At 36.1% G+C, this 27,257-nt stretch overlaps 1 protein-coding gene across 1 annotated transcript in view; it reads left to right on the top strand.

Moving 5' to 3' along the window:
• The first annotated feature begins 2,938 nt into the window (after window positions 1-2,938).
• vstm2b (V-set and transmembrane domain containing 2B) overlaps window positions 2,939-27,257 on the top strand; it is a 30,748-nt gene continuing 6,429 nt past the window's right edge. The window contains 5 exon segments of the mRNA XM_056461987.1: window positions 2,939-3,672; window positions 4,063-4,250; window positions 4,863-4,892; window positions 5,646-5,804; window positions 5,806-6,049. Of these exon segments, the coding sequence (XP_056317962.1) occupies window positions 3,600-3,672; window positions 4,063-4,250; window positions 4,863-4,892; window positions 5,646-5,804; window positions 5,806-6,049 (694 nt within the window). The 5' untranslated portion in view covers window positions 2,939-3,599.

Below are 27,257 nucleotides of genomic sequence, written 5' to 3'. Positions count from 1 at the left end.
AAATAACTGACACCCTAATCATAACTATTATGATGATGATCATGATGATGATTAATATAATAGCTAGTGATCTATACCTACTATGTGATATTTGACAATTTGGAAATAAATTAAATGAAGAGACTGCATTACAATTAGACAATGCACTTGTGTTCATACACATTTTACATTGCACTTACAATATTTTAAAAAGGCCTTTTTTTCTAAGTGTAATTACATTTTAACCAACAAACATGAGCATCCTATCACCACTCCTGCCTTATATGCCAAAATGTTCCACAATCTGAAATATGAGGGTTTTATTTATTAATTTTCTTCATTTAAGTAAAGCTGCTTTGACAATCTACATTGTAAAAGTGCTATAAAAGTAATGATGACTTGACTGGACTCTTTTTAACCAACTCTAAATCATTGTATCAATAGTTATGTGCCTATTTTACTGTATCAAGTAAAAGTGCTCTTCAAAACAACATCACATGAACGCACAAAGTGCACTATAAAACTTTGTATAGTAGTTGATGCTGATTTTATCATTTTTGAAGGTCTCAGACTAATTATCAACGCCATCATTTGCAGTTCTATTTATGTCAACTTCATAAATTTAATTTTATTAAATTATAAATGCATTGTCTGGTTTATTTTATGCCATTGTCACTGTGCAATATAAAACGTACAGCTTCAGATGTAATCAATAACTTTTATTTTCATTTGTTACTGTTGTGTCAGATCAAAATTTAATGGGGGATTGTCTAAAACGTGTACAATACAAATACAAGATGAAATTCATTCATTCATTTTCTTTTCGGCTTAGTCCCTTTATTAATCTGGGGTCACCACAGCAGAATGAATCGCCAACTTATTCAGCATATGTTTTACGCAGCGGATACCCTTCCAGCTGCAACCCATCACTGGGAAATATCCATACACACTCATTCACACACATACACTATGAACAATTAAGCCTACCCAATTAATCTATAGCACATGTCTTTGGACTTGTGGGGGAAACCAGAGCACCTGGAGGAAACCCGGGAAGAGCATGCAAACTCCACACAGAAATGCCAACTGACCAAGCCAAGGCTAGAACCAGCGACCTTCTTGCTGTGTGGTGAACGTGCTACTCACTGCGCCACTGTGCAGCCCAAGATAAGATTATAAGACCATATTATTCATAATATTCTTGATCAGCACAGTGCAGTACAAAGATAAATTGTTTTTAATTATTTGATTTTATTGGCAACAGCTCTTTGTTCCCTCTTATAATGATTGCAATGGTTGATTACATTTGAGTCATTTCCTGAGGCAAGATTTTTCAGACAGTATTGTCAGGGTTTTAGCCACTCAGAGTCTTTGGTCTTGTTTTGATCTCTGTTGAGGTGGTCAATACCAAAGTTTCTCAACCACGTTCCTGGAGGACAACCAGCTCTGCACATTTCCCTGTCTCCTTAACCAAATACACCCGATTCAGATCATCAGCTCATTAGCAGAAACTGAAAGACCTGAAATGGATGTGACAGACAAAGGAGACATCCAAAACACGCAGTGTTGGTGGTCCTCCAGCAACGTGGTAGAGAAAAACTGGTCTAGACTACAATATTAAATGTAGACAAAGACATGTAACATGGAGTCAGAAAGGTCATTTTGTGATTCATTTACCTATTGGCTGATAATCAGAAGTATTTTTCCCATTTATTAAGTGATTTATTCTTTTAATACTTACTTCCAGGGCCATTTATTTCTATGATTTAGTCGCACCATATTGGTGTTGAGTAACATCTAGTTTTTATGAGGTGAGTTGTCAGTCCAACGCTCAACCCCCAACATGGAGGACCAGGACACAAACACATACACTTTGGTCAATTTAGCTTACCCAATGCACCTACAGCACATATCTTTGGAGTGAGGGGGAAACCGGACCATCCAGAGGAAACCCACGTGAAAACTGGGAGAACATGAAAACTCCACACAGAAATGCCAACTGACTCAGCCGGACTCGAACCAGCGACCTTCTTGCTGTGTGATGACAGTGCTATCCACTGCCACACTACCACACTTTAATTACTGTTGTTTGTTTCTTTTATAATTGACACTAACAGCCTCACTGGTCTAGATATCCAAGTAAAGCCAACAGACACCTCCACAGATTCTTTTCCAAAACATGTACGTCATCTTTTCTCATGCATGACATCCCTAAGCACTGAATACTAATAATAAGCACTATAATTTTAATCGTATTTATAGAATCTGTGCTGAAAAGGCTGCAGTGCTATTATGAGGAAACAGAAATAACTGAACCATGAATTCCTTTTATATCCCGTGAAGTACAGGTCTATGAGAGATGTTCAGGTACTTTTGATTGACTATCAGCTAGTTTTACATGTTAACTGTGTTTTGGAACACAGAGTAGTAGCAGCTTCCTCTCTAAGATGATCATTAAGCTGGTACTGGCAGGTCACTGGTCAACCAGCCTAAAATATGTTTGACCAAATGATAGCTGGTTTCCTTCTGAGCCAAAATGGTCTACCATCTTCCTAGGTAACGACCGTCTTAGTCCAGTTAGAAACCTGTTCCAAGTGTAAATGGTTCAATATGGATTTTTTTTTTTCTAGCAGGGAGAACGAGAAATGCAGATCAACGCGACTGCATTATTACCACAGGCAAATAATGAGAGAAGGAGAAGAAGAGAGAAAGAGATTAAGGGTGCGTGCTTAATCTGAGGTATCGGTGTTTTAAAATGAAATACTTCTGGTAGTGACGCGACGGCTGCTACTTTAATGCCCGCTTGTTGATCTCAGAGTAAACCTCGTGAATCACCGAAGCGCTTTTTATGTCCACCGATTTTCTTTGTGCGTCCTTTGGTATGGTTTCCTTCTTATTGGTCGAGCCGTATGCTGATTTGAGAGACAGAGACGGTTAGTTTGCTCCCAAAGCTCGTCAGTCTGTCAGTGGTCTGGAAATGCCAAAGCGCCTCCTCGCTGCTCACGCGCTCACACACACAAAGCAGAGCAGAGGTTCCGGTGGCGCGAGCTGAAACGAGCCACTGATGCCGCTTCTTCGTTTAGGTGCTTAACTGCTCCTTAAACAAAACACCGAGGGAACCCTTATCCTCCGACGTTGGGCTTTTTTCTTTTAGTTTTTTGTTTTTGTGGTTTGCGAGTTTAGACACAGGATTGTTTTGTGATGGGTGGTGGAAGCGAATTGCGGATTTTTTCTCTTTTTATGGAGATCGAAGTGAGCAGATTTCCTACTGTTGAAAGCAAGTTTTATCCCGATAAGAAGCAAATGGTGGAACAGAGGATTCTTTAGGGGCAAAAAAGGATATTTACTCCAGAGAATAACACTTTTCACGCGCAGTTTTCCAAACAGAGAAGGGTTTTTTTTTCTGGTCCGCAACATTGGATTGGATTTTACTGTTTGACTGACGCAGCATCCTTTTGGAGTATCTTATTTGGAGATTTCCGTCCTTTTATTCCACATTTCTGGGAAGAAACTAGAGAAAGAAACCCCAAGTTATGGAGATGCCAATGAAATAAAATCTGCATATTCAGGTCAAATGACCGCTTTCACTCGTTCTCCAATCTGACCACCTTATTTATGACATGGAAAAACGAGGACCCCACAGCGTCCTTTATTATTTCATTCTTAATGCGCCCCTGCTACTCTGTGTAAATGGTGAGTAAACTTGAGCAGATTTTTAATCTCTCCCGTGTTGCGTATTTACTCAGCATGATCGCAGTCTGTTGTCGTTCTCCACTTAAGTCTGTTAGTTTTCATATGTTGTTTTATTTTTATGCGTGAAAGTATTATTACGCACTCGGTTAAGTGTACAACCTAATTACCTTATCTGTGTCATAGCTGCATGTTGAACATGTATTAAATGCATATGGCTAGTAAAGGTAATAAATCATGATTAGCCTACGTGTGGAGAATTAAACATGAACCATGATTTGAAATTGAAACGCAGTTTATAACAAGCTTTTTAAAAGAAATATAGCTTTCGGTGTTCGGTTTCTTTTAACCAAACTATTTGTTGTTAATGTTTTTCTTGTCCTTTTTTATAAGCCACATTTTCTGAAGTGCCCAAAGATGTGACTGTCGGTGAGGGCGAGGACATAGAGATGCCGTGCGCTTTTCGAGCCGTCGGAGTCTCGCCGTTCTCCCTGGAGATTCAGTGGTGGTACCTCAAGGAAGCGGCCCCGAAAGAACTCGCTCACGAACTGCAAATTAGTGCTCCGGCCAATAGAGCCAAGGTAACGGGGCTTTCGTTGTTCTCAGAGCCGCTTGAACACTGGCTTTTTTCTGTTCAAGTTACGGTTCAAGTCGCAGCAGGAGTGTTTGGCGGCCGCAGTGGGATGTGGCAGGGCTTCACGTGTCCAGTTGCGCACAGATTGATCTCTTGTGATGAGCAATCCCAATTAAACGCACTCAAGCGATTAATTATTAATTTACGTCGTTAGATCAAGTTGGGTTGTATGCTAGTGGGAGGGCTTTCAGTAAAATGATATGAGTGATGTCATGCTTTCAATAAATAAATAAATAAATAAACGGCACACTGTGTTTACCTAGCCCTGTGATGCTCCAAGAGAAAATTATCTCTAAAATTCTGACAAAACTAAATCAAAAATAAAATGAAGCACTAGATGCCAATTCAATCAGTAATACGAATCCATCCATAGCCATATGAAAGATGCAAGAGAACTGTTGCTGTCCATGGTGCTGCCAGTGAGAGGCTCTTGTTTATTATTCTGTCAAGGCATTTGAAGCTTCAGTAAAAGTTGTTTTTTATATACTGTGTAGCGAGTATCCTAATGAAATCAATATTGCAGGCTACTCAACGTTGTTTTTATTGTGATTTATTACAGGTTGCCCCCCGGGACGCCACGAAAATCAGCGTGAGTATACGTAATATACTAGGACCTGTGTTTTTACAGTGAGTTTATTTCAGTTAGCATTTTCAGGATTGTGGTGTGGTGTTCAGCGGAAGAGAATCTTGAAGAAAGCATACAATTAAAAAAACTAATTAGGCTAGAAGGGACCTTGAAAGTAAAATAATAATAATAATAATAATAATAATAATTATTATTATTATTATTATTATTATTATTATTATTATTTTGTAAGAACTATATTTTTTGAAACAACAAGTAGCAGTTTGAAGTATAGATCTATGAATAATGGTTTAAATGTGAAGCACTAAACAAGTAAAATAATATATATATATATATATTCTTAAAGCTGTCATATGTTACTTGCTCAAATAGTCTTGCTCAAGACACTTTTACTTTTGGACAGGCTACATAGTTGTCAGATGTGGACGAGTGATAGCCTAAATAAAGCTAAATAGATTTATAATGACAGGCTATTAATGTATGGAAGATGAAGATCGAAGTTCTTGTGTTGCTATGGTTACTTTCCCAGGCGAACGCGATTTCAAAGATCTGATTGGCGGCAAAATATTAATTTTCTTATATGCGTACAGAAAATAATAGCGTTGCTCATTATAGTGTGAGTGTGACAGTCTGTAAAATATTTGTGTATCACTGAATGTTGTGTAGGTAGAAGTAGTAATAAGGTCTAAGTGTAAAATACAGATATATGCCGACAAAACCTGTTGAGATGTCTTGTTTTTGTCTGTCCTTGAGCAGACGGTGAGAGTCCAGGGCAATGCCATCTCCCACAAGCTCAGCTTATCGGCTGTGAAGAAGGAAGATGAAGGAGTGTATGAGTGTCGGGTTTTGGACTTGTACTCAGATGAGACTCAGGAATTTAAGGTGCAGGCCACACTGCGCGTGACTCCCCGCGAGGGGAATGTTGGCCGAGGAGGCCGTGTCTCACATCCAGAACCGATGGCCTTTGAGGAACAGCAACACAGCGACAGGTGGACGGGCCACTTCTGAGCCGGGCCAGGGTCAGGGAAAACCCCGCGTGCCTCCGCCGGCTGGAATGGGACCTGCTCCCGCCTCAACGACTACGACCAGCTCTGCAGTCAAGTCGTCCGCTTCGCCTCGACCGGGCAATTCATCTATCCTGAGACAACAGCACGGATCCGGTGAGTGACAGTGCAACAGCGACACCGAGCGGTCGAGACAGGAAAATTATCATTAGTCCAGAGTTTCATTGTATGTTGTAGTGGAATTACATTTTGAAGTCAGATCGTGGGGGTTTAATTTGCAGTGTAGCCTACATTCATATACATGGTTTCTGCTATGTGTCTAAAAAGGTTAGACACACACATACACGTTTGGTGGTGGTGAGGGAGGGGGTATTCTTTTTGTTTCCACACTGTGGGACAAAATGTCCCCTTGCAACGTTATGAGACCAACATATTTGATATGTTGACATATGGGTCAGCTTATAAATCACTTTAAACAATGTAACATTGTTAAATGTAGAATAAATGCAAGATAAGTTATTCTACATTGTTAAATGTGGAATAAACAAATGTGTAGTCTAAAAATCAATATATCTATCCCATAATACACAGAAAACCAAACTATGTGTGAGTGTGTACTTGTTTAATCTAAATTGTAAGGACCAAATGTCCCCACAAAGATAGTAAATCATGAAAAAAAAAGTGTTGGGCCAGTTTGAGGTCCAAGAGAAAAACTGTCAACAAATTATACTACATGCTGAGTTCTTTCTTTGAGAATTATGTTTAGGGGTATGTGTGAACCATTGATTATCTTAACCTCACATTTTTTGTAGATTGTACTATTAGTGTCTTCGTTAATGTGTTATTTGCTTTTTATCTTAAAAAATGGTAAGTAAATTCCCTTTCCCATATGCAAGTTTTCAGAAAGCAAAAAATCTAAGATTTTACTAGTCCTGAGAGAATATTTGTTCCCCACAGTGCTGGCAGAAGCTGTAGGCGCCTTGCTTTTCCATTATGGTGGGCTTTACTATTGACTTTTCTGGTTATTTTATGAGGAGCTAATGAGCAAATTTGATTTGTTTTAGCCTTAAGCCTTGCCCTCCCATTACCATCTTTGCATTTATAGATTTTCATTAACACATTATGTAGTATTTAAACTGTTTCCCTGTGGGAATTTGGCTGATTTCAGGTTTACTATCAGATTGGGGACATTTTGTTGCCGCAGTGTAGGGCATTTTTGACCCTCATACACTTATCAATGAAGCACATCTCATTTGATGGAAGGTTTAATTTGTCGCCATATCAAATCTCTGTCTGCTCAGTAGCCAGTCTGTCTGCCTGTGTGTTTTATATGTGTAAAGCTTTCTATATTGCGAGCTCTGCATGTGATCTTTCAATGAATATGCAAGAAAGCATATAAATATATAAAAAGCATATAAATATATAAAACTGTTGGCTACACACTGTCTGTCTTAAGAGTGATGTGTCTGTCCAGCCTCAGAGCTTCAGTCTTGACCCTTCTTATCCCTTTCTGAGCAGGCAGCAGTGTGACAGAGAGGTTATCATATCACCTTGTCTCTTTAACTTTGGCCCCAGGGTCAGGGCCTGTATTTATTGGGGGCTTCAGTATGGATTTAGAGGCTTGCTTGTGTTCTGAATCTCACTTCTGCCACTGCGGGAGTGATTCTTGCAGACAACGAGGGCGATTACATCAAGTCTCTAGCTGAGCCAGAGGAGTTTGTTTGTGGCAGGGAAGCATTATCCTGCGGTGACTTCGAAGCACTGTGGACTACTGATACCATGGAAGTTTACAGTTCTAATGGGAAGTAACTACACAGTGCAGTCCCTTGAGAGAGCCAGTCAACAGTTGTGTTCTGGTGCTGCAAGAATAGACACATCTTTATCCTGTTTCAAAATTGTACCATTTATTTCCTCACATTCTTTGCATAATAATATTAAGTTAACAAGTTAAATCGGTCACACTTTATTTTGATGGTCCGTTTGTTGAATTTAAGTTACATTGCATCTACATGCCAACTAATTCTCATTAGATTATAAGTAGACTGTTAGGTTGTGGTTAGGGTTAGTGAAAGTTGACATGTACTTGCAAAGTTTCTTATAGTCAGTTAAATGTCTGTTGAATAGGCAGTATCAACAGATATTAAGCAGACAGTCTACTAATACTCAAATAGACCATCAAAATAAAGTGTTACCGTTAAATCAAAATATTTTGTTTCAGTTGCTATCAGCAGAGAAATATTGCTAGGCATAACATTGATTTACATGTAATCTACTAATGTTTATCAGGCCCGTAGCCAGCCTGGTGAAATGGACTTTCTCAAAAAGTTTTTTGCAATTATACGGCTCATTTTTTATTTAATACTGAATTTTAGTGAAATTTTAAGTACTATTCTGAATTAACTTGTCGGATAGTCATCATAACTGCACTTTTTGACTATTTTAGCCAAAATAGTATTCAAATCAATTCTAATATGCTCCACTTTTGGTGCTTCACACCTTTTCATTGGTAATTTTTTGTTTCAAGAATAAGGTCCAAGATTTAGAATAAAAGATACTTGTAAAATGTTTTCTCAACAATACAGTAGCGAAAGATTACTTCATTTATGTCAGATTATACTGACTCATGAAAAATATTTGTTAGCATTGGCCAAAACTGATTAGCTAAAGTCACACCGAAGTGACAGCTAACAGGATTTTGCCTGGTCTTAAAGTCTTTTTCGATGGGTTATTTTTACCATTATGGCACAGCAGTCAAATAGGACAAATGAGCTTATGTATGGGACAAATTCTGGCTCTTTGTCAGTGACGGGTGGGTCTTCCGAACCCCCCCCCCCCCCCCCCCCCCCCCCCCCCCCCCCCCTGGTGTACTGTTTAAATGTTTGGGGTTGGTAAGTCTTTTGTTTTTAAAAACGATTTTATTATGTTTATGTAAGTAGCATTCTCAATAATGGTATTATTGTTAAATATTATTATTATTATTCATAATATCTGTAAAAGAATTATCCTATTTCCATAAATTTTTAGCATAATTTAATCTTCAGAGTCACATAATCCTTCAGATATCTTTCTAAAATTCTTATTATGTTTAAGAAACACTCTTAGTTTTGTTGAAGTTGTTATACAATTGTAAATTTTTCGATGAACTGAAAGTGCAAAATATCAACATTTGTTGTTAATCTAAATTGAAGGTGTCACGGTGGCGCAGTGGGTAGCACAATTGCCTCACAGCAAGAAGGTCACTGGTTTGAGGCCCGGCTGGGTCGGTTGGCAATTCTGTGTGCAGTTTGCATGTTCTCCCCGTGTTTGTGTGGGTTTCCTCCAGGTGCTCCGGTTTCCAACACAGTCCAAATACATGCGGTACAGGTGAATTGAATAAACTAAATTGGCTGTGGTGTATGTGTGTGAAAGAGTGTGTATGGGTGTTACCCAGTATTATGTTGCGGCCGGAAGGGCATGCCCTGCATAAAACATATGCTGGATAAGTTGGTGGTTCATTCCACTGTGGTGACCCCTGATTAATAAAGGGACTAAGCCGAAAAGAATATGAATGAATAATCTAATTTGAAACCTCTATGGTGTCATTTATGGTTAATTGAATGCACTCAAGAAAAGTGACAAAATAATAATAGCAAATATAATAATTCATTGAAATATGTATTTGACTGACCTCAATAGTAGTGTATACCTTAAAGGATCTTTTTAATCAGGTTGTAAATTTTTTTGTTTAAACAAAAATGTTTATTACACAAGTAATTATGTATAATTATTGTTTTAATTATTGTATTAACTATATTATTTTCCTTAATGAAAAGGCGTAAGCAGCAGGATGATTTTCATCCTATTTAAAACTATGGCACATGCTGTTTTGGGAGCACCATGTTTATATGTGCATCCATGTTTGTGTGTGTGTATGTGGGAGAGTAAGTGTATGTGTGCCAGCACGCTCAGCCAGCCCTATCTTTAGTGCGGCCAGACATGGAGGCAGCCATTTGGCGAGCATGTCGGACATTAAGAGGGCCAGTGCACTGATCCTCCATGCTATTTCATTCCAGGCTTTATTTCCTCTTTCTATGTTTATTTGGCTGTTCCATGCTTTATTGTTCTCTATTTAGCGTAAGTTAATTTGGTCTTATTTTAAAAGTAATAGTTATTAATTATAAAAAGGGGATGTGCTTTAGTATAATTAGGTTATTTACCCTTTAGGAATTACAAGCAGTGGTTAAAAACGAACATTGGTTTGGGTCGCTGCAATAGTTTCTCCCTCATTTTACCCATTACAGTTGACAAAAGCAAATTTATTCAAGCAATATGGAAAAAACTGTATTTATAATTTGAAAATAATACTAATTGACAATGTTTACATCTTTAATTGTGTTTCTAGGGCACCGTTTCCAACTAAAATTGAAGAGTTTAGATGCAAAAACCTCTAAATGTCATCTAAAACTTTCCTCTAAAATGAGCATTTTTATCAGGCTCCTGTGTGTATGTTCAGTAATATCACTTTTATAGCAAAGAATAAGTTCTTTTCCTGGTCTTTTACGTGAAATATCTTAACATAAACAAAGTAGGCTGAGAAAAATGGTCATTTTCGATGGAAATTCCAGACGGCACTTAGAGGTTTTTGCATCGGAACTCTTCAATTGGAAAGATTAAAATGTATTTGGCCTTTAATTTACATGCAATTTGAGTGGCTGAAAATATATAATTTTAAAAACAGGTTTCAAAGTGCACCTTTTTAAAGACAATACTTTCGGTCAACAGATGTTCTCATCTGAACATGTAACCTATAAAAAGGTAAAAGGATCATTTACATTTTTAGTACATGGTAGTCCTGTAAACATAGCCTTAGACACTTGAAGGCTCGTGTCCCGCTTGTGTAATTGTTATGATGGAGTGTCCCGGTATTCCACTTGTCTCTCACAGTGGCAGGCAAATTGATTTAAATGAATCAGCGAAGCAGCACTAGTCATACTGGCATGTGTCAGTAAGTGCTCTGCATTTAACATTGACAGAAAGATCTCAAATATATCTCGGTTTTCTCTTTTCCTCTTTTGGTTAAGAGCTCTGTTTTTGTCATTGGAGTGAGAAGGTTAAAGAGTCATCTGCCACATTTGAAAGATTGCACCTTTCAGGTCTGACCACACTATCAGCTTTTGAGGAGAAAAAGAAAATTCACCCTTCGCTGCTCACGCTCACTCTCTTTCTTTCTCTCTCGCTCACACACATACACCTCCTTTTTTGGAAACATGCATCTGTCACTTTTCCACAATGTCATCTCAATGAGTGGCAGAAACAATTAATATTAAAGGAATGCCACAGGCGGGAGCCGATAAGCTTGGCCTTCTACACGCTGTCAGGTGCATCCAATTGCCTCTTGCTGCTTTTGCTTATTTCATGTGTTGTTTTCCCAGCACGGCTGGGTGGCATGTCTGTCTTTACTGGAAAAAAAACAATAATTCATTAACTCGCAGTTTAAAATGTCTACAAATTCCATCAAATAGCCAAGAAAGGAAAGGTTATAAAAAGCACTGATCTTTAAAGAGCTGTTTTGGTCTGTTTGATTCTCTTATAAGAGGGTCAAACACTAAAAGGTATATATTTTTTTGTAGACGTGGTCTATAATAGGGTATATGCGGAAGTATGCGGAAGGACTTTTAATTTGTCAGTAACCTGGGTCAAGTGCTTCCGGTGAACTGTATGCCATTACAAAATCTGCGCGTTTAAGGTCTGTTTTCTTTAAAAATCATTGATCTCCACTGGCTGAGTGATATACGATATAAAGTGGGTCTCAGAATGTACAAGAACCACTGCATTTAATTACATTTTCCCCACCATGATTTAAAATATGAACATTTATTTTTACCCATGTATATTCAATGGAGCTTCTGTGCTAGCCTGCAAATCCTAACAGGCATGTGCATGTAAACGGCTTTTCATCTCGTTTTATGCTTGAGCAATTAAATTAATGCCAAAGTCTATTTAATTGATTATATTTTAATTACATTATAGCATTAATGCTGTAAAAGGAACCGTATAAAATGGAAAAGTCACATTAACCATTCACCGGATGTCTATCAGTATGGGAAGAAACACTAGCTCTGCATATACACTCTTAAATGCCATTTCTGGTAATGCTTATTGAAATAAGAAACTGTCTCAGAATATGTTTATTTTATTATTATTATTTATTCAGTAGCTTATTTCATATTAATACCACAGCCTCCTGATTGTGTAATTAAGTTATTTGTGTTTGCCCTAAGGTGAAATTAATCTTAAAATACTTAAACAAGCATTTAGCAGGTATAAATAATCTAATCTCACAAGTTAATTTTAAGATTGTATTTGCGTCTTTGCATCATAAAAAGAGAGAAAGATTTTGTTGTTGACTTATTATGTTTAATCACCCTCATTTCATTCCAAACTTGACCTTTTTTTCTTCTTTTTTAATGTAATAGAACCCAAACAATAAATAATTAGATAAAATGGTTTTGAATTATTTTGACTTTCATTGTATGGACAAAATCTGCTGGAATATTCCTCAAAATATTTTTGTTTGTATTCCCTCAGTCCAAAGACCTGTGCTAGGTGAATTGAATAAGCTAAATTGGCCGTAGTGTATGAAAGAGTGTGTATGGGTGTTTCCTAGTGTTGTGTTGCAGCTGGAAGGGCATCCGTTGCATAAAAATATGCTGGAAAAGTTAGTGGTTCATTCCGCTGTGGCGTTCCCTGATTAATAAAGGGACTAAGCCAAAAAGAAAATGAATGAATGAATGTTTTTGTTTGTATGCTCATAAAACCATAAAAAATCATACAGTTTTGGAAAAACATGAGGCAGTTACAGAAGTTCTTTTTTATTATGCCTATTTTTATTCATTGTAAGTGATGCAATGCGAACAAAAATAGTTTGAGAAAGAAATACAATACAATGAGAATTAAAACCCAGAGTAAGCTTACATAATGCATTGTGTCCCTCAGGTGCCCTTGGCGCCCTTGATAAGTTTACATCATTCCATGCGCACAGCTGTTTTAATCTAGCCTCTGTGTGTTGTCAGAACTCTGCGTTCCCTCTACATTTAATGCGCTCAAGTCAATCTGCTTATTTAGCGAATGTGATTATTATACAAAACACATGTGTGCCATTCCTGGTTCATTTTTATCTACTGTACTGTCCAAGCACATTTTTGCCTCCCACATGTTTTGCAAAATATAAAACACACCTGTGGTAAAATTGTGTCCCCCCTTGAGAGTGAACACAAGGGGTGATGTGGTGATGGGTTGATTGCTGGCGGAGGGGAGAAGCCCAAATGTTTAGTGCTGCTGGACAGCTTTCACACTTCACTGAGGAGTCACATCCAGCTGCAGGCCCCCCGTCGCAGACCAAGCCCCCCAACAGTGTGTTTGTGCATTGTCACTGTGTGGGAAGCACTTCAGCACTCTTAGCTGAGTGTTAATTATTCCATCTCTGCTTCTGTCATGTTGGAACACTGTGCTTAGTTGTGTACCTGCTGACTCCACGGGGGAAATCAAGGGAAGCATTGTCTTAATCTGGCTTTTGTTTTGCTACAAGAGAGAGAGAGAGAGAGAGAGAGAGAGAGAGAGAGAGAGAGAGAGAGAGAGAGAGAGAGAGAGAGAGAGAGAGAGAGAGAGAGAGAGGAGAGAGAGAGAGAGAGAGAGAGAGAGAGAGAGAGAGAGAGAGAGAGAGAGAGAGAGAGAGAGAGAGAGAGAGAAAATTGCACATGCTGATTTTGTAGAGCTAGAAACATACTTGGGTCACCATATTTTGTTGATCCTGAAACATCATTTCTGTCCAGAGAATTAAATCTAATACTTATCCTCAGCCCTAAACATAACCCTGTACATAACTTATCCCTAAAATCAGAGAGGCATAAAAGTAGGCGAATAGCAATGCTGTAAAAGCACCTAACCCTGATTATCTCTTAAACTTGATATAAACTGTCAATTTTTCCTCAAATCTGATTGGCTGATTTGAACGTTATTTTTGCGCTAGAATAAAATTAATTAAAAAATATATTTTAAAAAATAATAATCTTGTTTTGACATAAGACTAGTCGTTGGCAGATTATTTTGCTTGTTTTAAGAAAAAACTGTGACATATTATTTAAAATGTGACATTTTATTTAACATAAAATTGTGACTAATTATTTCTGAAAACAAGACAGTATTTTTTGCTAGTCTAGAAAATGCTTCATGATTTAAGAATTTTTAGATATTTGGACTAGAAACAAGACAAAATCTATATGAAAGAGTGTATATGTATGTGTGTGTATATATATATATATATATATATATATATAAATAAAGTTCAAGTTGCTTTATTGGCATGACATTCAATAAAGTATTGCCAAAGCACTTCAAGTATGTAGTATCTTAAAATCATTAAATAATAATAATAAAATAAAAAAAAATAAAAATTGTAATAATACAGTAAATAAGACATAAATGACAAAACAACAACAACAAAAAAAACAGATAATATATTTTATATAATTTACATTAACCATTTCTTATTGTGTGTAGGGCGTATACATATTTTGCAGCTTGTCTATACGTCAATTTATTCTCTCCGAGTACATGGTAAAGTTTTTCTGAGTCATTTAAATTGAAAAATGAATTAATTAATGTTTCAAATTGGGGGAAAAAAATTTCTCCAGTTGTGGTGTATTTTGGGCAAATATATATATATATATATATATATATATATATATATATATATATATATATATATATATATGTGGAAGTCAGAATTATTAGTCCCCCTGTTTATTTTTTTCCCCAATTTCTGTTTTTATAACACATTTCTAAACATAATAGTTTTAATAACTCATTTCTAATAACTGATTTATTTTATCTTTGCCATGATGACAGTAAATGATAACACTTCTATACATCTTAAAGTGACATTTAAAGGCTTAACTAGGTTAATTAGGTTAATAGGCAGGTTAGGGTAATTAGGCAAGTTATTGTATAACGATGGTTTGTTGTGTAGACTATCGAAAAAAAATATATCTTAAAGTGGCTAATAATTTTATCCTTAAATTGTGTTTAAAAATTAAAAACTGCTTTTATTCTAGCCGAAATAAAACAAACAAGACTTTCTCCAGAAGAAAAAATATGATCAGACATACTGTGAAAATGTCCTTGCTCTGTTAAACATCATTTGGGAAACATGATGCATTTTGTAAAATTCTTCTGAAGTGTGCGTAAAACATGATAGCTGGCTAAAGTCTGTGTAGAAATAGATTTAAAAATGGGCGAAATAATAAACAAAAATGACAATCCAGAGAAAAATAAAACAGCTTCATGACTTGTCGTCAGCTATTTAGGTGCAATGTGTCTCTGGTTTGTGTATAAACCTAACAGTCACAGTTTTTGTTCATTTATTCATTATATTAACGCTAAGGAGATCAAATGAAACAGATAATTAACAACAAATATGGGAAAATTTACTTACACTGTGCAAATAGCCAGCAATGTTGTCAGAAACTTTAGCACAGACAATCCTTTAAGACACATAGCATGTTACTTCTATTTACACCTGTGTTGATAGCATCTGTCTCTATTTGTACATAGAGGAACCAAGATGCTATTTGCTACTACGAGCTGTATCTGCCAATATTTACTGCTGTAAACAGCATCTTATCTTACTTTGCACTCATAAAAATTCCACATTTGATGCAAACATACTCAAGATTCACACTTGTCCAATGTCTGCATTTCTCTTCAAAAGTTATGAGAAATGGGCAGCACGGCGGTTCAGTGATTAGCACCTCACAGCAAGAAGGTTGCTGGTTTGAGTCCCCCATGTTCTCCCTGTGTTTGCATGGGTGCTCTAGTTTCCCCCACAGTCTAAAGACAAGCGGTTTAGAATTGAATAAACTAAATTGGCCATAGTGTATGAATATTTGGGGGAATGTGAGAGTGTATGGGTGTTTCCCAGTACAGAGTTTCAGCTGGAAGGGCATCCGTAAAAACATATGCCGGAATAGTTGGAGGTTCATTCCTCTGTGGCAACCCCTGATAATCAGGGACTAAGCCAAAGGAAAATGAATGAATGAGTTATGAGAAATTTTTATGTTTTAAATGTTTAAAACTAACTCTCATTACAGAAGTATTACAAAAAACATGTGTCTGCATGGACATTGTATACACAAGGTTGCAAATATAAGGTGGTATACACATAGAGTACTGGTCACAATTTGCATCATGCTTACTGTATGCAGACCCTTGTATATGCAACAATGACAAAAATGCGGAGTACACTTTGGGCTTTACACGTGTGACAACCAAATGGAAGCAATTTGTTGAGTTCCCCCTGTTATTATGATGCTCTTTTCAGTGATTCAGTCACAAGAGGCCGAGTTGAGACTATGAGCTGTGTTTCGTGGGACCTGAGCATTCTGCATAGCAAGAACAATGTTATACAAGATTAGCTAGTATATTAGTATAAGATTATATATATATATATATATATATATATATATATATATATATATATATATATATATATATATATATATATATATATATATATATATATATATATATATATATATATATATGTAGTATTTTCCAAGGTTTGCTGAAATGTGGGCACATATTTGTAATATTACCATTTTTGTTTGGGTGAGCCTGCTTTTATTTTGTTAAACTCCACATTACTTTTAACATCTAATGTGTCATGTAGATAATATTGAATGATTAAATCTAAACGATGCAAAGGAGTGCTAAAGGAAAGTAATTTGCACGTAAACTGGAATATAGAAACTATGTAATAAAGATTAAGATTTCCTATGTAATATTTGAAAAATAATATTCCTCTATATGTGGTTTTAATTATCTGATCACAAAACAAAATTCTTCTCTCACAAAACATTGTTGAGTTAAACTAAGTACATCCAAGACTGATATTTAAGTTCTTAATTTTAGTAAGTTTTTTTATATTTGACCCCTGAGCACAAAACCCAGTTTTGTGTAGCGTGTGCATATTTGTAGGGATAGATAACTTTTGACTCATTAAAAATCATTAGAATATTAAGTAAAGATTATGTTCCATGAAGACATTTTATAATTTTCCTACCATACAGATAGAAATTTCATGTTTGGTTAGTAATCTGTTGTTAAAAAACTTAATTTGGACAACTTTAAAAGCTTCCCAGTATTTATATTTTGTCAAACCCTCATATTCCTGATTTTTCAAATAGATATATCTTAGCCTAACGAGCCATATGGAAATATTTGTTATTCAGCTTTCACATGATGCATAAATCTCAAGTTTTAAAAACAAACAAATGAAATCCTTGTTACTGATTTTGTGATCCAGGGTCACATACTGTATGTGAGTGGCTACCTGAATAAATGTGAAAGGAATATAAACCTATAATCTGACCCTAAAAGACATTGCTCGTTATAAAATCAGATGCTTAAAGAACAGTAACCATGGCCCTGTTTCCACCTGGTACCACCATGCATTTAAATGCATCTCTTGTGACCATTTGTGCTTGGATTTCGCTCTGATCCTTTACTCTTATTTTGCCCAGCTCTTTATCAATTTATTTTAACAGTGTGTTGCAGTACACAAGCATGATTAAATGAACAAACTCATGGTACGTGGCTTATAAGTAGGGCCAGACGAAATCTGTGGACGTTTTTTGCAATTTCTGCAGAGAATTTTGGTAAAAATCTGCAGATTTCTGCAGAATTATTTTGAGAGTATCATCCCTAAAACCTTAATATGTGAAATAAAAAATAACTAGATTAGATTAGATCCAATTAGATTCACTTTATTTGGTAAACAAAGCAAGTCTCTCATATAATAGATCTACTACAAGAAAGAAAATATTACTGTACAAACTGCATTGTACATAAATCAGATGAACATGTTCATATTAGTCAATAATATTACTGAAATTAATTTAAAAACTGAATAAATATAGATTTGCACACATTTACTCAAGTCAATAAACAGAATTAATGATTGGCTAAAAATCTGCAGAAATCTGTGGAAAATCTGCAGAATTCTGCGCGCGCATATTCCGTGTGGGCCTACTTATAAGTGAGCTGGTAAGCAAGTGAATGAAATGTTGTGGATGACAACTTTGCTTTTAGTTGCAATCCAGTTTTTTACAGCACAGCACAATATGATTTACTTGTTTTACTGCACTTTTACTCAGCAGCTCAGCAGTTGGAGAATAGGCAGTCTTCAGTGGCTTCTGTTGCTGTGTTTCTGTCCTAATGTGAAGGATTTTTTTTTTTTTAAGTTTGCAAAAAAAAAAAAAACAGATAAGGTGCATTACCATTTTGACTGTATTGGTAATCTAGCAAACAATATAGTAAACAAGGCAAACATTATGGGTTTGTCATATGGGTATAATATTTGATATGTCCGAGTTTATTTGCCAGATGCATTTTTCTCCTATTATTCCCCTTTTTATTCTCCTTTCTCTTATTATTACCCCTTTTTGCACAAGTCCAAAACCATGTTAAGTAGTGTCTTGCACGGCCCATGTCTTGCACGCCCCAATACTGAATGTAACCCCAAACCATGATTTTTTCCTTTACCAAACTTGACTGATTTCTTTGAGAATCTTAGGTCTATGTGGGTTCCAATAGGTCTTCTTCAGTATTTGTGATAATTGGCATGCAGTTATTTGCCAGATGCATTTCTTTCTCCTATTATTCGCATTTACCTTTTTTGCACAAGTCCAAAACCATGTTAAGTAAAAGTAACATTTGCAAGTTAAAGGGTTTTTATTCAATAATGGGGATTTATGTTACTCATTTCTCATGTGATACTTAAAAAATTACATTAACAGAGAGTGATGAAAACCCAGCTAGTGACACGTTCAACCACATCAGCACTTATACTGTGCAAACGATCTATCAAAATGTGTTTTATCAACTCTTTGAGGTAATTAATATTGGACAAGCTCAAGACCTGTTTAGACCTGCATTAAGTGTTATGATTTCTCTTTCTTGCTCTTTATGTAACTCACAGCGATGATTTCCATGCTTTTTTATTTGTAACTCGAGTTACAAACATGAAGCAAATAATCTTCACCTGCCTCTAAAATTTCATTATTTTGTTATTGGATTCACAAAAATGGGGTAAAATATGGGATATAGTTGTCTTATTATGTTGTGTCTGGTTAGGACAAAAACAAGGTGCCAAAAACATGCATTATGTAGGTATTAGTCAGGTAGCCGTATTGAATTTAACTTGAATGAATGTGATGTGAGCGTTGTATAAGGGACCCACATCATGTAATTTTCACAATTCACAGTGGTTTCATAGAGCTTTAAAAGATTTTTTTTTCAGCATGTTGTCAACAATCCAGTCTATTGAATGCGCTGCACATTTAAGCAGAAAAACATTGTCTGGGTTTCTTTTCATACTTAAAATGGGTCAATTGCCAGCATGTATAGTAGGTGTATTGGTGTGATCAATGGTCTCTCTTTCTCAGCCATTCAGGCTGAAAATCTTCTTGTTCAGACCAGAGGGAAGAAGTGTTACCCTCCATTTTCTTTCCAGTCATCTTTTTGTTTTCCTTTCATTGGCTTACTTCACTGTGTGATTCAGAGATTATATAATTCCACTGCTATTTTGGACCATGGTTTTGATATTATAATTTGTCGTCATCTTACTTAATTTTCCATTAGCATCTTAAGTACTTGAAATTAAAAATCATTTGCATGTGCCATTGATTTACTACATGAGCCGCTGCATTCATAGGCAGGATGGAATGGCCAAACGTATGCCTGTAGCTTATAAAACAAGGTTTCAACAATCCATAGTCAATTGGATTTTGAGGTGTGTGGAGTGTGCTGCTGAAACTCTATTATCCCTCAGAGGAAGAGGGACACGGCCTCAGCTCAACAGATATGATCACACCTCAACCCCATAATCCTTCATCTTTAGAGTCCATTGCTTCTGATCTCCTCGTGGACCCTCAAGGGCCATTATAATGCCGCGTAAGAACACCTGCTGAGATCAGAAGAGAGCGAAAACAGCCGATGAAAGCAAAATGTGGCATGTGACTTAACATTTTGTTATGTAGCAAGAGCACTGCGCTAGCAATAAGGATGTTAATGCCAATATAAGATTATCCACAAGAAGGCTGTGAATAGATCAGGATGGTTTGCCATCATTAAGATAACCCTGTCTGCTGTATTGCATCAGGAGAAGCTAATAGTGAATGTCAGGTCATTTGTGCATGGCCTGAGGGCTGGACGGATGTGAATTTAGCTGTGAGCTATACAGTTAAGAATGTTGTCTAGAAAAGAACTGGCAGTTAAGAAAAGTCTGCTTTTTCAAGGTTGTGGCAAGAGACCTGAGGCTGGATGCTTCATACTGTAGTTAAAAGAGTGAGAAGAGGTGGTGATCAGGGGGGAAAAATGACCCATAATTTAAAGTTAGTGCATTTCAGTATTTGTCGGGTTCGCTCTGAATCTTGATACATTTAACACTTGCTTTGGTTCATTGAGGTTCATTTTGGTTCATATTAACTGTAGGTAACCAGTGCTTAAGCATTTTAAGAGTTCAGATGCAAAAACCTTTAAGTGCCATCTAAAATGTTCTTCTAAAATGAAAAATTTTTTTCACAGCGTCCTATTTTTATGTTCGGTTATTTCACTTTAAAGGCAATGAAACGAATATACGTATACAAAAGTCTTGTCACCTATCCAGGTTTTAATGACTAGACTTGTAGTTGATCATTTGGTGTCAGAAGCAGCTTATATGAAAGACAAAGGCCCCTAGATTACGCTTATTTTAACAAAATAAAAAAAATCGATAATGCCCTTATTTGTATTTATTTAATTAGGACAGTAAGGTCTGATTTTGCATAGACAAAATTCTTGTCATTTAACAGAAATAATGTACAGTATAGAATATAAAGTTATGGTGCAGTGAAAAAATAACTAATATTGTGTACTAATATTGTGACATACATCTCTGCAATGACTCAAATAACTTATTAATAAAGTCATCTGGAATGCAAAGAAAGCGTTCTTGCAGGACTCCCAGAGTTCATCAAGATTCTTTGGATTCATCTTCAATGCCTCCTCCATCTTACCCAAGGCATGCTCAATAATGTTGATGTCTGGTGACTAGGCTGGCCAATCCTGGAGCACATTGACCTTCTTTGGTTTCAGGAACTTTGAAGTGGATGCTGAAGTATGAGAAAGTGTGCTATCCTGCTGAAGGATTTGCCCTTTCCTGTGGTTTGTAATGAAATGGGCAGCACAAATCACCAAACTTGACTGATTTTCTGTGAGAATTATGGGTCCATGCGGGTTCCAATAGGTCTTCTTCAGTATTTGTTATGATTGGGATGCAGTTCAACAGATGATTCATCGAAAAAATCTACCAAATGATCAACTAGAAGTCAAGATATTACTTGTTGCTCTTACAACTGGGATTGATGACAACACTTCTGTAAGGTAGTGTATTCATTGATATAAAAGTAACATTTTATCTTAGAAGAAAAATTCAAATGGCATTTAGAGATTTTTGCATCTGAGCTCTTCAATTGGTCAAAGCTCACCTGAGGTGTTTTCTGTCTACTTGCAAACATGATGTTCATGAGACGTTCACTTAATCAGAAAGCAATCCTACAAAGTAATCTATACAGATCCAGGATTTACCATGATTTATGATGAGTTATGAACACTCCATGAAAAGAAGGTTGTGGATTATTATTATTATTATTTATTTATTTATTTATTTATTTATTTATTTATTTATTTATTTATTTATTCATTTTATTGATCATTTTTTCTTTTCGGCTTAGTCCCTTTATTAATCCGGGGTCGCCACAGCGGAATGAACCGCCAACTTATCCAGCACGTTTTCACGCAGCGAATGCCCTTCCAGCCGCAACCCATCTCTGGGAAATTTATTTATTTATTTATTTATTTATTTATTTATATATATATATATATATATATATATATATATATATATATATATATAATATATATATATATATATATATATATATATATATATATATATATATATATATATATTCTCCCAAAATAAACCTTGGGTTAACCTGGAGAAAAACACAGTAAAATGCATAATTGAAATAAATGCTTAAGAACAAACATTGAAAACATAAAAATACACACAAATCTTGCAAAGATGTTGTTTTTATCCATTCTGATGCTAAATGTAAATGATATGAATGAAATCTTGAAACATAAATATGCACTCTGACTGATTACAGTTCATTTGTATGTGACTTGTATTATGTTGGTCTGTTTACAAACGTTGCAAACCAAACCAAGAAAGACTTAATCTGTTTAATCCCTGTTTTGCAACATTAAACAATTTGCAGGTGTAAAAACACCCATTGGCACTAAATATTCAGCATGCAGACTGCTGAAGACGTGCCTATATTTGTAAAATGTCCTTAAAATTAAATTCAAGCAAAACTAAAGGGTTCAGACAACTTGCCCTTTTGGACCAGCATGAATAATTAAACTAACAACATCGTCCTATTATTTTACCTTTCCTATTACAGCATATTCTTTTTCATCAGCATATGAGAAGCATAATCCCTCAGAGGTTATAAAATATTATTAAAAGTGACCCTGATCGCTGGGGTGTGTTCATTAAATATGTTATTAAGTGAACAGACGGATTAATGTCCTTTTCTGGAGGGTTAAATGAGGAAGAGGAGGAGATTACTGATGACATGTGAGTAATGAGCTGGACGCTGAAGCCCTCTGTTGACTGTAATTATTTCCACAGCAGTCAGGGTCATGACTTTGCCATTTTAGCTGATTTGCACGTCTGTTCGTGTATTCACTTACCCTTGTTTAGTCTAATCTCCTGTGTATCTGTCATGTCCCTCGGTAAGAGATTTTTGTTGCGTGACATTTTGAAGGAGGATTTGTGGAAGATCCTGTGACCCATTGTAGCTTGAATATATCTGGTTTTTTTTAAAGTTATTTTCCATTTAAAAGTTTGATGTTATGAGGTGACATGGTGGCTCAGTGGTTAGCACTGTCGCCTCACAGCAAGAATGTTGCTGGTTCAAGTCCCGGCTGGGTCAGTTGACATTTCTGTGTGGAGTTTGCATGTTTTCCACATTTTCGCATGGGTTTCCTCCGGGTGCTCCGGTTTCTCCAAAGACTTGTGATATAGGTGAATTGAATAAACTAAACTGGCCGTAGTGTATGTGTGTGCATGTGAGATTGTATGGGTGTTTCCCAATACTGGGTTGCAGCTGGAAGGGCATCTGCTGTGTAAAATGTATGCTGGATAAGTTGGCGGTTCATTCCACTGTGGCGACCATTGACTAATAAAGGGACTAAGTCGAAGGAAAATGAATGAATGAGCTTGATGTTATTACATTATTTTAATGATTTTTTTTTGTAAGAAGTGCCGAAGGAAAATAAATGATTGTGAAATAGCTGTTTTCTATTTTGTTGTGTTTAAAAGTGTGAAGTCTTGAATGCTTTAGAAATTTTAATTGTAATATGCTGATGTGGTGCTCAAGAAATGTTAAAACAACAGGTTTTACAGGATGCACTCCAAGAAATATGTATTTGTGGCTGTATATCGGCACTGACGGGAGGCGGTGAATTCCCCCCACCGAGCGTGAGTTCGGCCACCCCCCCCCCACTGAGCGTGATTTCTGATAGGGGCCCCCGCCAGCAGTCCGTACAGGGGGCCCCCCGCATTTTGCGCTATGCCACTGTTTACAGTACAGCCCCATCGCAATGCTATGAGTGTGATATTGCATTTATACAACAGTTCGACGGCACAAAAGTGTATATAAAAAAGACAATCAAACACGGAGAGTCTCAAAAGCTCTTTTGTATGGGGAACTACTTACTTCTGCCATTCATTCACATCTGCAGCTGACGTCAGAACCGCAGAAACCGTTGCTTACTTACCAACATCACTTTAGAGCTAGTATTTGAATGATTCTCTAGCACAATGTCTAAAGTGATGACAAAACAGATGACTTTGCCTACATTTTAATATTATTAGGCTGAACGGCATGAAACGCCATCAATCTACAGATGTAGAGTGTATTTCTCTATTGCAATCAGGGTTTCACAGTAATTAACCCCAAAAAAGCCAGAGCAAAGCAAACACTGCCTGTTTCTGTGGTATAAATACATTTATAATGATTTGTTCAGATTGAAACTTTCGCTGAGAAAATGCTGTTTTTCTCCCCTAAAGACAAGGAATCCGATGCTCTGAAATTATAACTATTATAAAATAGGAACTATCCTTATAAACAAACTGCAAAGTTGCAATCTAAACAACATCCTTGACTAATAAAGCCTCAAAAGTACATTATGTTTTCCAACAGCAGCAATATTTGTCAAATTATAGAGTGTCCTCTGCTTGTCGCAGTATGTGGGTGGAGTAACACAGAAGGGTGAAGGGATAAGTGGTTGTAAGAGTGCTGTTATTTGCAGATTATCGCATGGCTATCAGTCAATCAGATTCAAGAACCAGACAGAACTGTTGCGTGTGTGTGTGTGTGTGTGTGTGTGTGTTTATATATATATATATATATATATATATATATATATATATATATATATATATATATATATATATATATATATATATATATATATATATATATATATATATATATGCATACATACATATACACACACTCACAGTTGAAGTCAGAATTATTAGCCCCCCTGAATTATTAGCCCATTTATTTTTTTTTCCCCAATTTATGTTTAATGGAGTGAAAAGTGAAACACATTTCTAAACATAATAGTTTTCATCTTTAATAACTCATCTTTAATAACTGATTTTTTATATCTTTACCATGATGACAGTAAATAATATTTGACTTGATATTTTCAAGACACTTCTATACAGCTTCAAGTGACATTTAAAGGCTTAACAACGTTAACTAGGCAGGTTAGGGTAAATAGGCAGGTTATTGTATAACGATGGTTTGTTCTGTACACTATCAAAAAAATAGCTTATATAGCACATGCATTTTCTACATTAATACTACTACTAATAATAATCATTTCTTGAGCACTAAACTAGAAGATAAGAATGATTTCGGAGGGATCGTGTAACACTGAATACTGGATTTTAAAACATTTTAATGGAGAACAGTTGTTTTACATTGTAAAAATATTTTACATTATTGGTATTCAATACAAATATTAAATTGATCAAGCACTTGGTGAGCATAAGAGTCCTTATAAAACCCATAAATAACCTAAAAAATAACTCTAAAGTTCTGACGAAGTGGTTTGAAATGTGTTCGGCATTTGATTGGTCAGAAGATTAGAAACTGAAGTTTTGATTGTTTATATCTTCTAAGTGTGATTTTTGTATAGCACACTAGACTGCCTTAAGACTAACATATTCATACTAGCAACAAAAATATTTAGATTTCACTGGGACTTTTCACGTTTGATGTACTGAACCCATAGTGGGCCACATTTTGGAGCAGTATATCTCAGCTATTCAGAAATACTAAAAGAATAAAGACGTAAGCTGAGTGATTCTTTGTGTCAAATCAAAAGTAAGCCCTGCCGTAATGTTTGACTTTTCAGAAAGAGCATGAAATTGAACCAGACCGACTCAACAAACCATGCAGGAGTACAACACCATCCTCTTCCCTCTGCAAAGATGATAATAGAAGAGAGGAGGCAAAATAAATATGGCTTCATAAGACATATGGACACGCTCCAGGAACCCACTGTAAGACATGCTTCTCCAGTCTGTGATGTTGTGCTAGCGTGTTAGCATACCGCGGCGTTCAGGTCACGAGGTTGCACGGCACACCATGCTAATCTGCTTGGGGATGATGGGAGGGTAAGAGTAAAAGAGCGTTGTGAGAAATGGCCATAGGAAAATTCAGAACTGCAGAAAACAGACGGTGGTTTCACACTCTAAGAGTCAGCAGCCCCATTAAGCAATGAATCATTACTAGCGGGTTCAAGTCGTGTGAGAATGTGCGTACATCTTTATATTGGAGAGATGTGTGATCTAAATGCTTCCTTCTGGCGGTTGTGCTTGTTGTGTGTTTGTGTTAGTCTGTTCATGTCACAATCTGTTTCTGTGTTCTGTTGTGCTGTTGTTGGCTGGAGCTCAAAAGGCCCACAGGCTGCTGTTTTGCTGTCAGTCATAGAAGGAAATGACATGTAGTTTCCACAGAGGAGCAAGTAGGTTACATGGAGGACCAAGAGAACTTTTCTACCCGTTTTACTCTGTGCAGCCTACTATTGATGCACAATATTTGAAAATTATAGGTTGTTTTCAAATGACGTCATTGATGACGCACGAGACTCAGATGGAGATCAGGAAGTGATTCTTCTACATAGGAATTGCTATCAGAACATCAAAATGTTTCTGTTTTGTGTTGTTTATAATTGTTTAAATCAGCCAAAATATGAAACGTCGAACAGCTTTTATAGACTTCCAAAAGTTTTTGCTTATGAAGGGAGGAAAGCTCAAGAAACTGACTGAAAAACGGAAGTAAAGTCGGCATTGTGTAATAAACATTTATTCAAAACATCCATGTGTACAAACTATTTTTTTTAATACAATATTTCATTTGACAGCAACAATAAATATTTTATACGGGCCTAGTTATGTGCATAAATATGTTAATGTGTTATATAGAAATCAGATACAAACACTACCACACTTGTACAAAATCCAGGAGAACATAAATAACGTACCCTGCCATGTAATCGCTGCAATGAAATATCCGTCTTGTTTTGCAATAATCCAATAATAATAATAATAATAATAATAATAATAATAATAAGTCTTAACTGGCATTTTGGTGGAATAAGTAACTGTAATATCTATATTCGCAGCAGCGGTGAATGTTTGTTGATGGTAAGTAACTACAGAACAAAAAAGAAATGCTACACCTGCAACAAAACTACACAGATATTATTGTGGAGCACATTTTACCCATGCAAAAATAAATAAATAATAATGTAGAGTATGTGTCCACGCTTTTGTATGCTTTCATCTGTTATTTCACGATGTCTGGAAGATATTCGCATGGAGAAAAACGATAGTAATGTTTTTGAACAACAAAGTAAAGTGTATAAGGTGTGCAACTCTTTGTCAATGAATGCTACCGAATAATGTAGCAAAATAAACTGATAAACTGCAATAAATACTGAAACTTTGTGCATTGTAATTATAGCATAGAAAACTGAAGCCTACGGAAACTTAGCAAGTAAATGTCAACTTACACTAGCCCTTACCCCAACCTAACAGTCTACTTATAATCTAATGAGAATTAGTTGGCATGCAGATGCAATGTAACTTCAATTTAACAAACAGATCATTAAAATAAAGTGTGACCATATAATTACT

The sequence above is a fragment of the Danio aesculapii genome, chromosome 7, assembly GCF_903798145.1.
Source record: "Danio aesculapii chromosome 7, fDanAes4.1, whole genome shotgun sequence".
NCBI lineage: Eukaryota > Metazoa > Chordata > Actinopteri > Cypriniformes > Danionidae > Danio > Danio aesculapii.
This window is presented reverse-complemented; position numbering and strand designations above follow the sequence as displayed.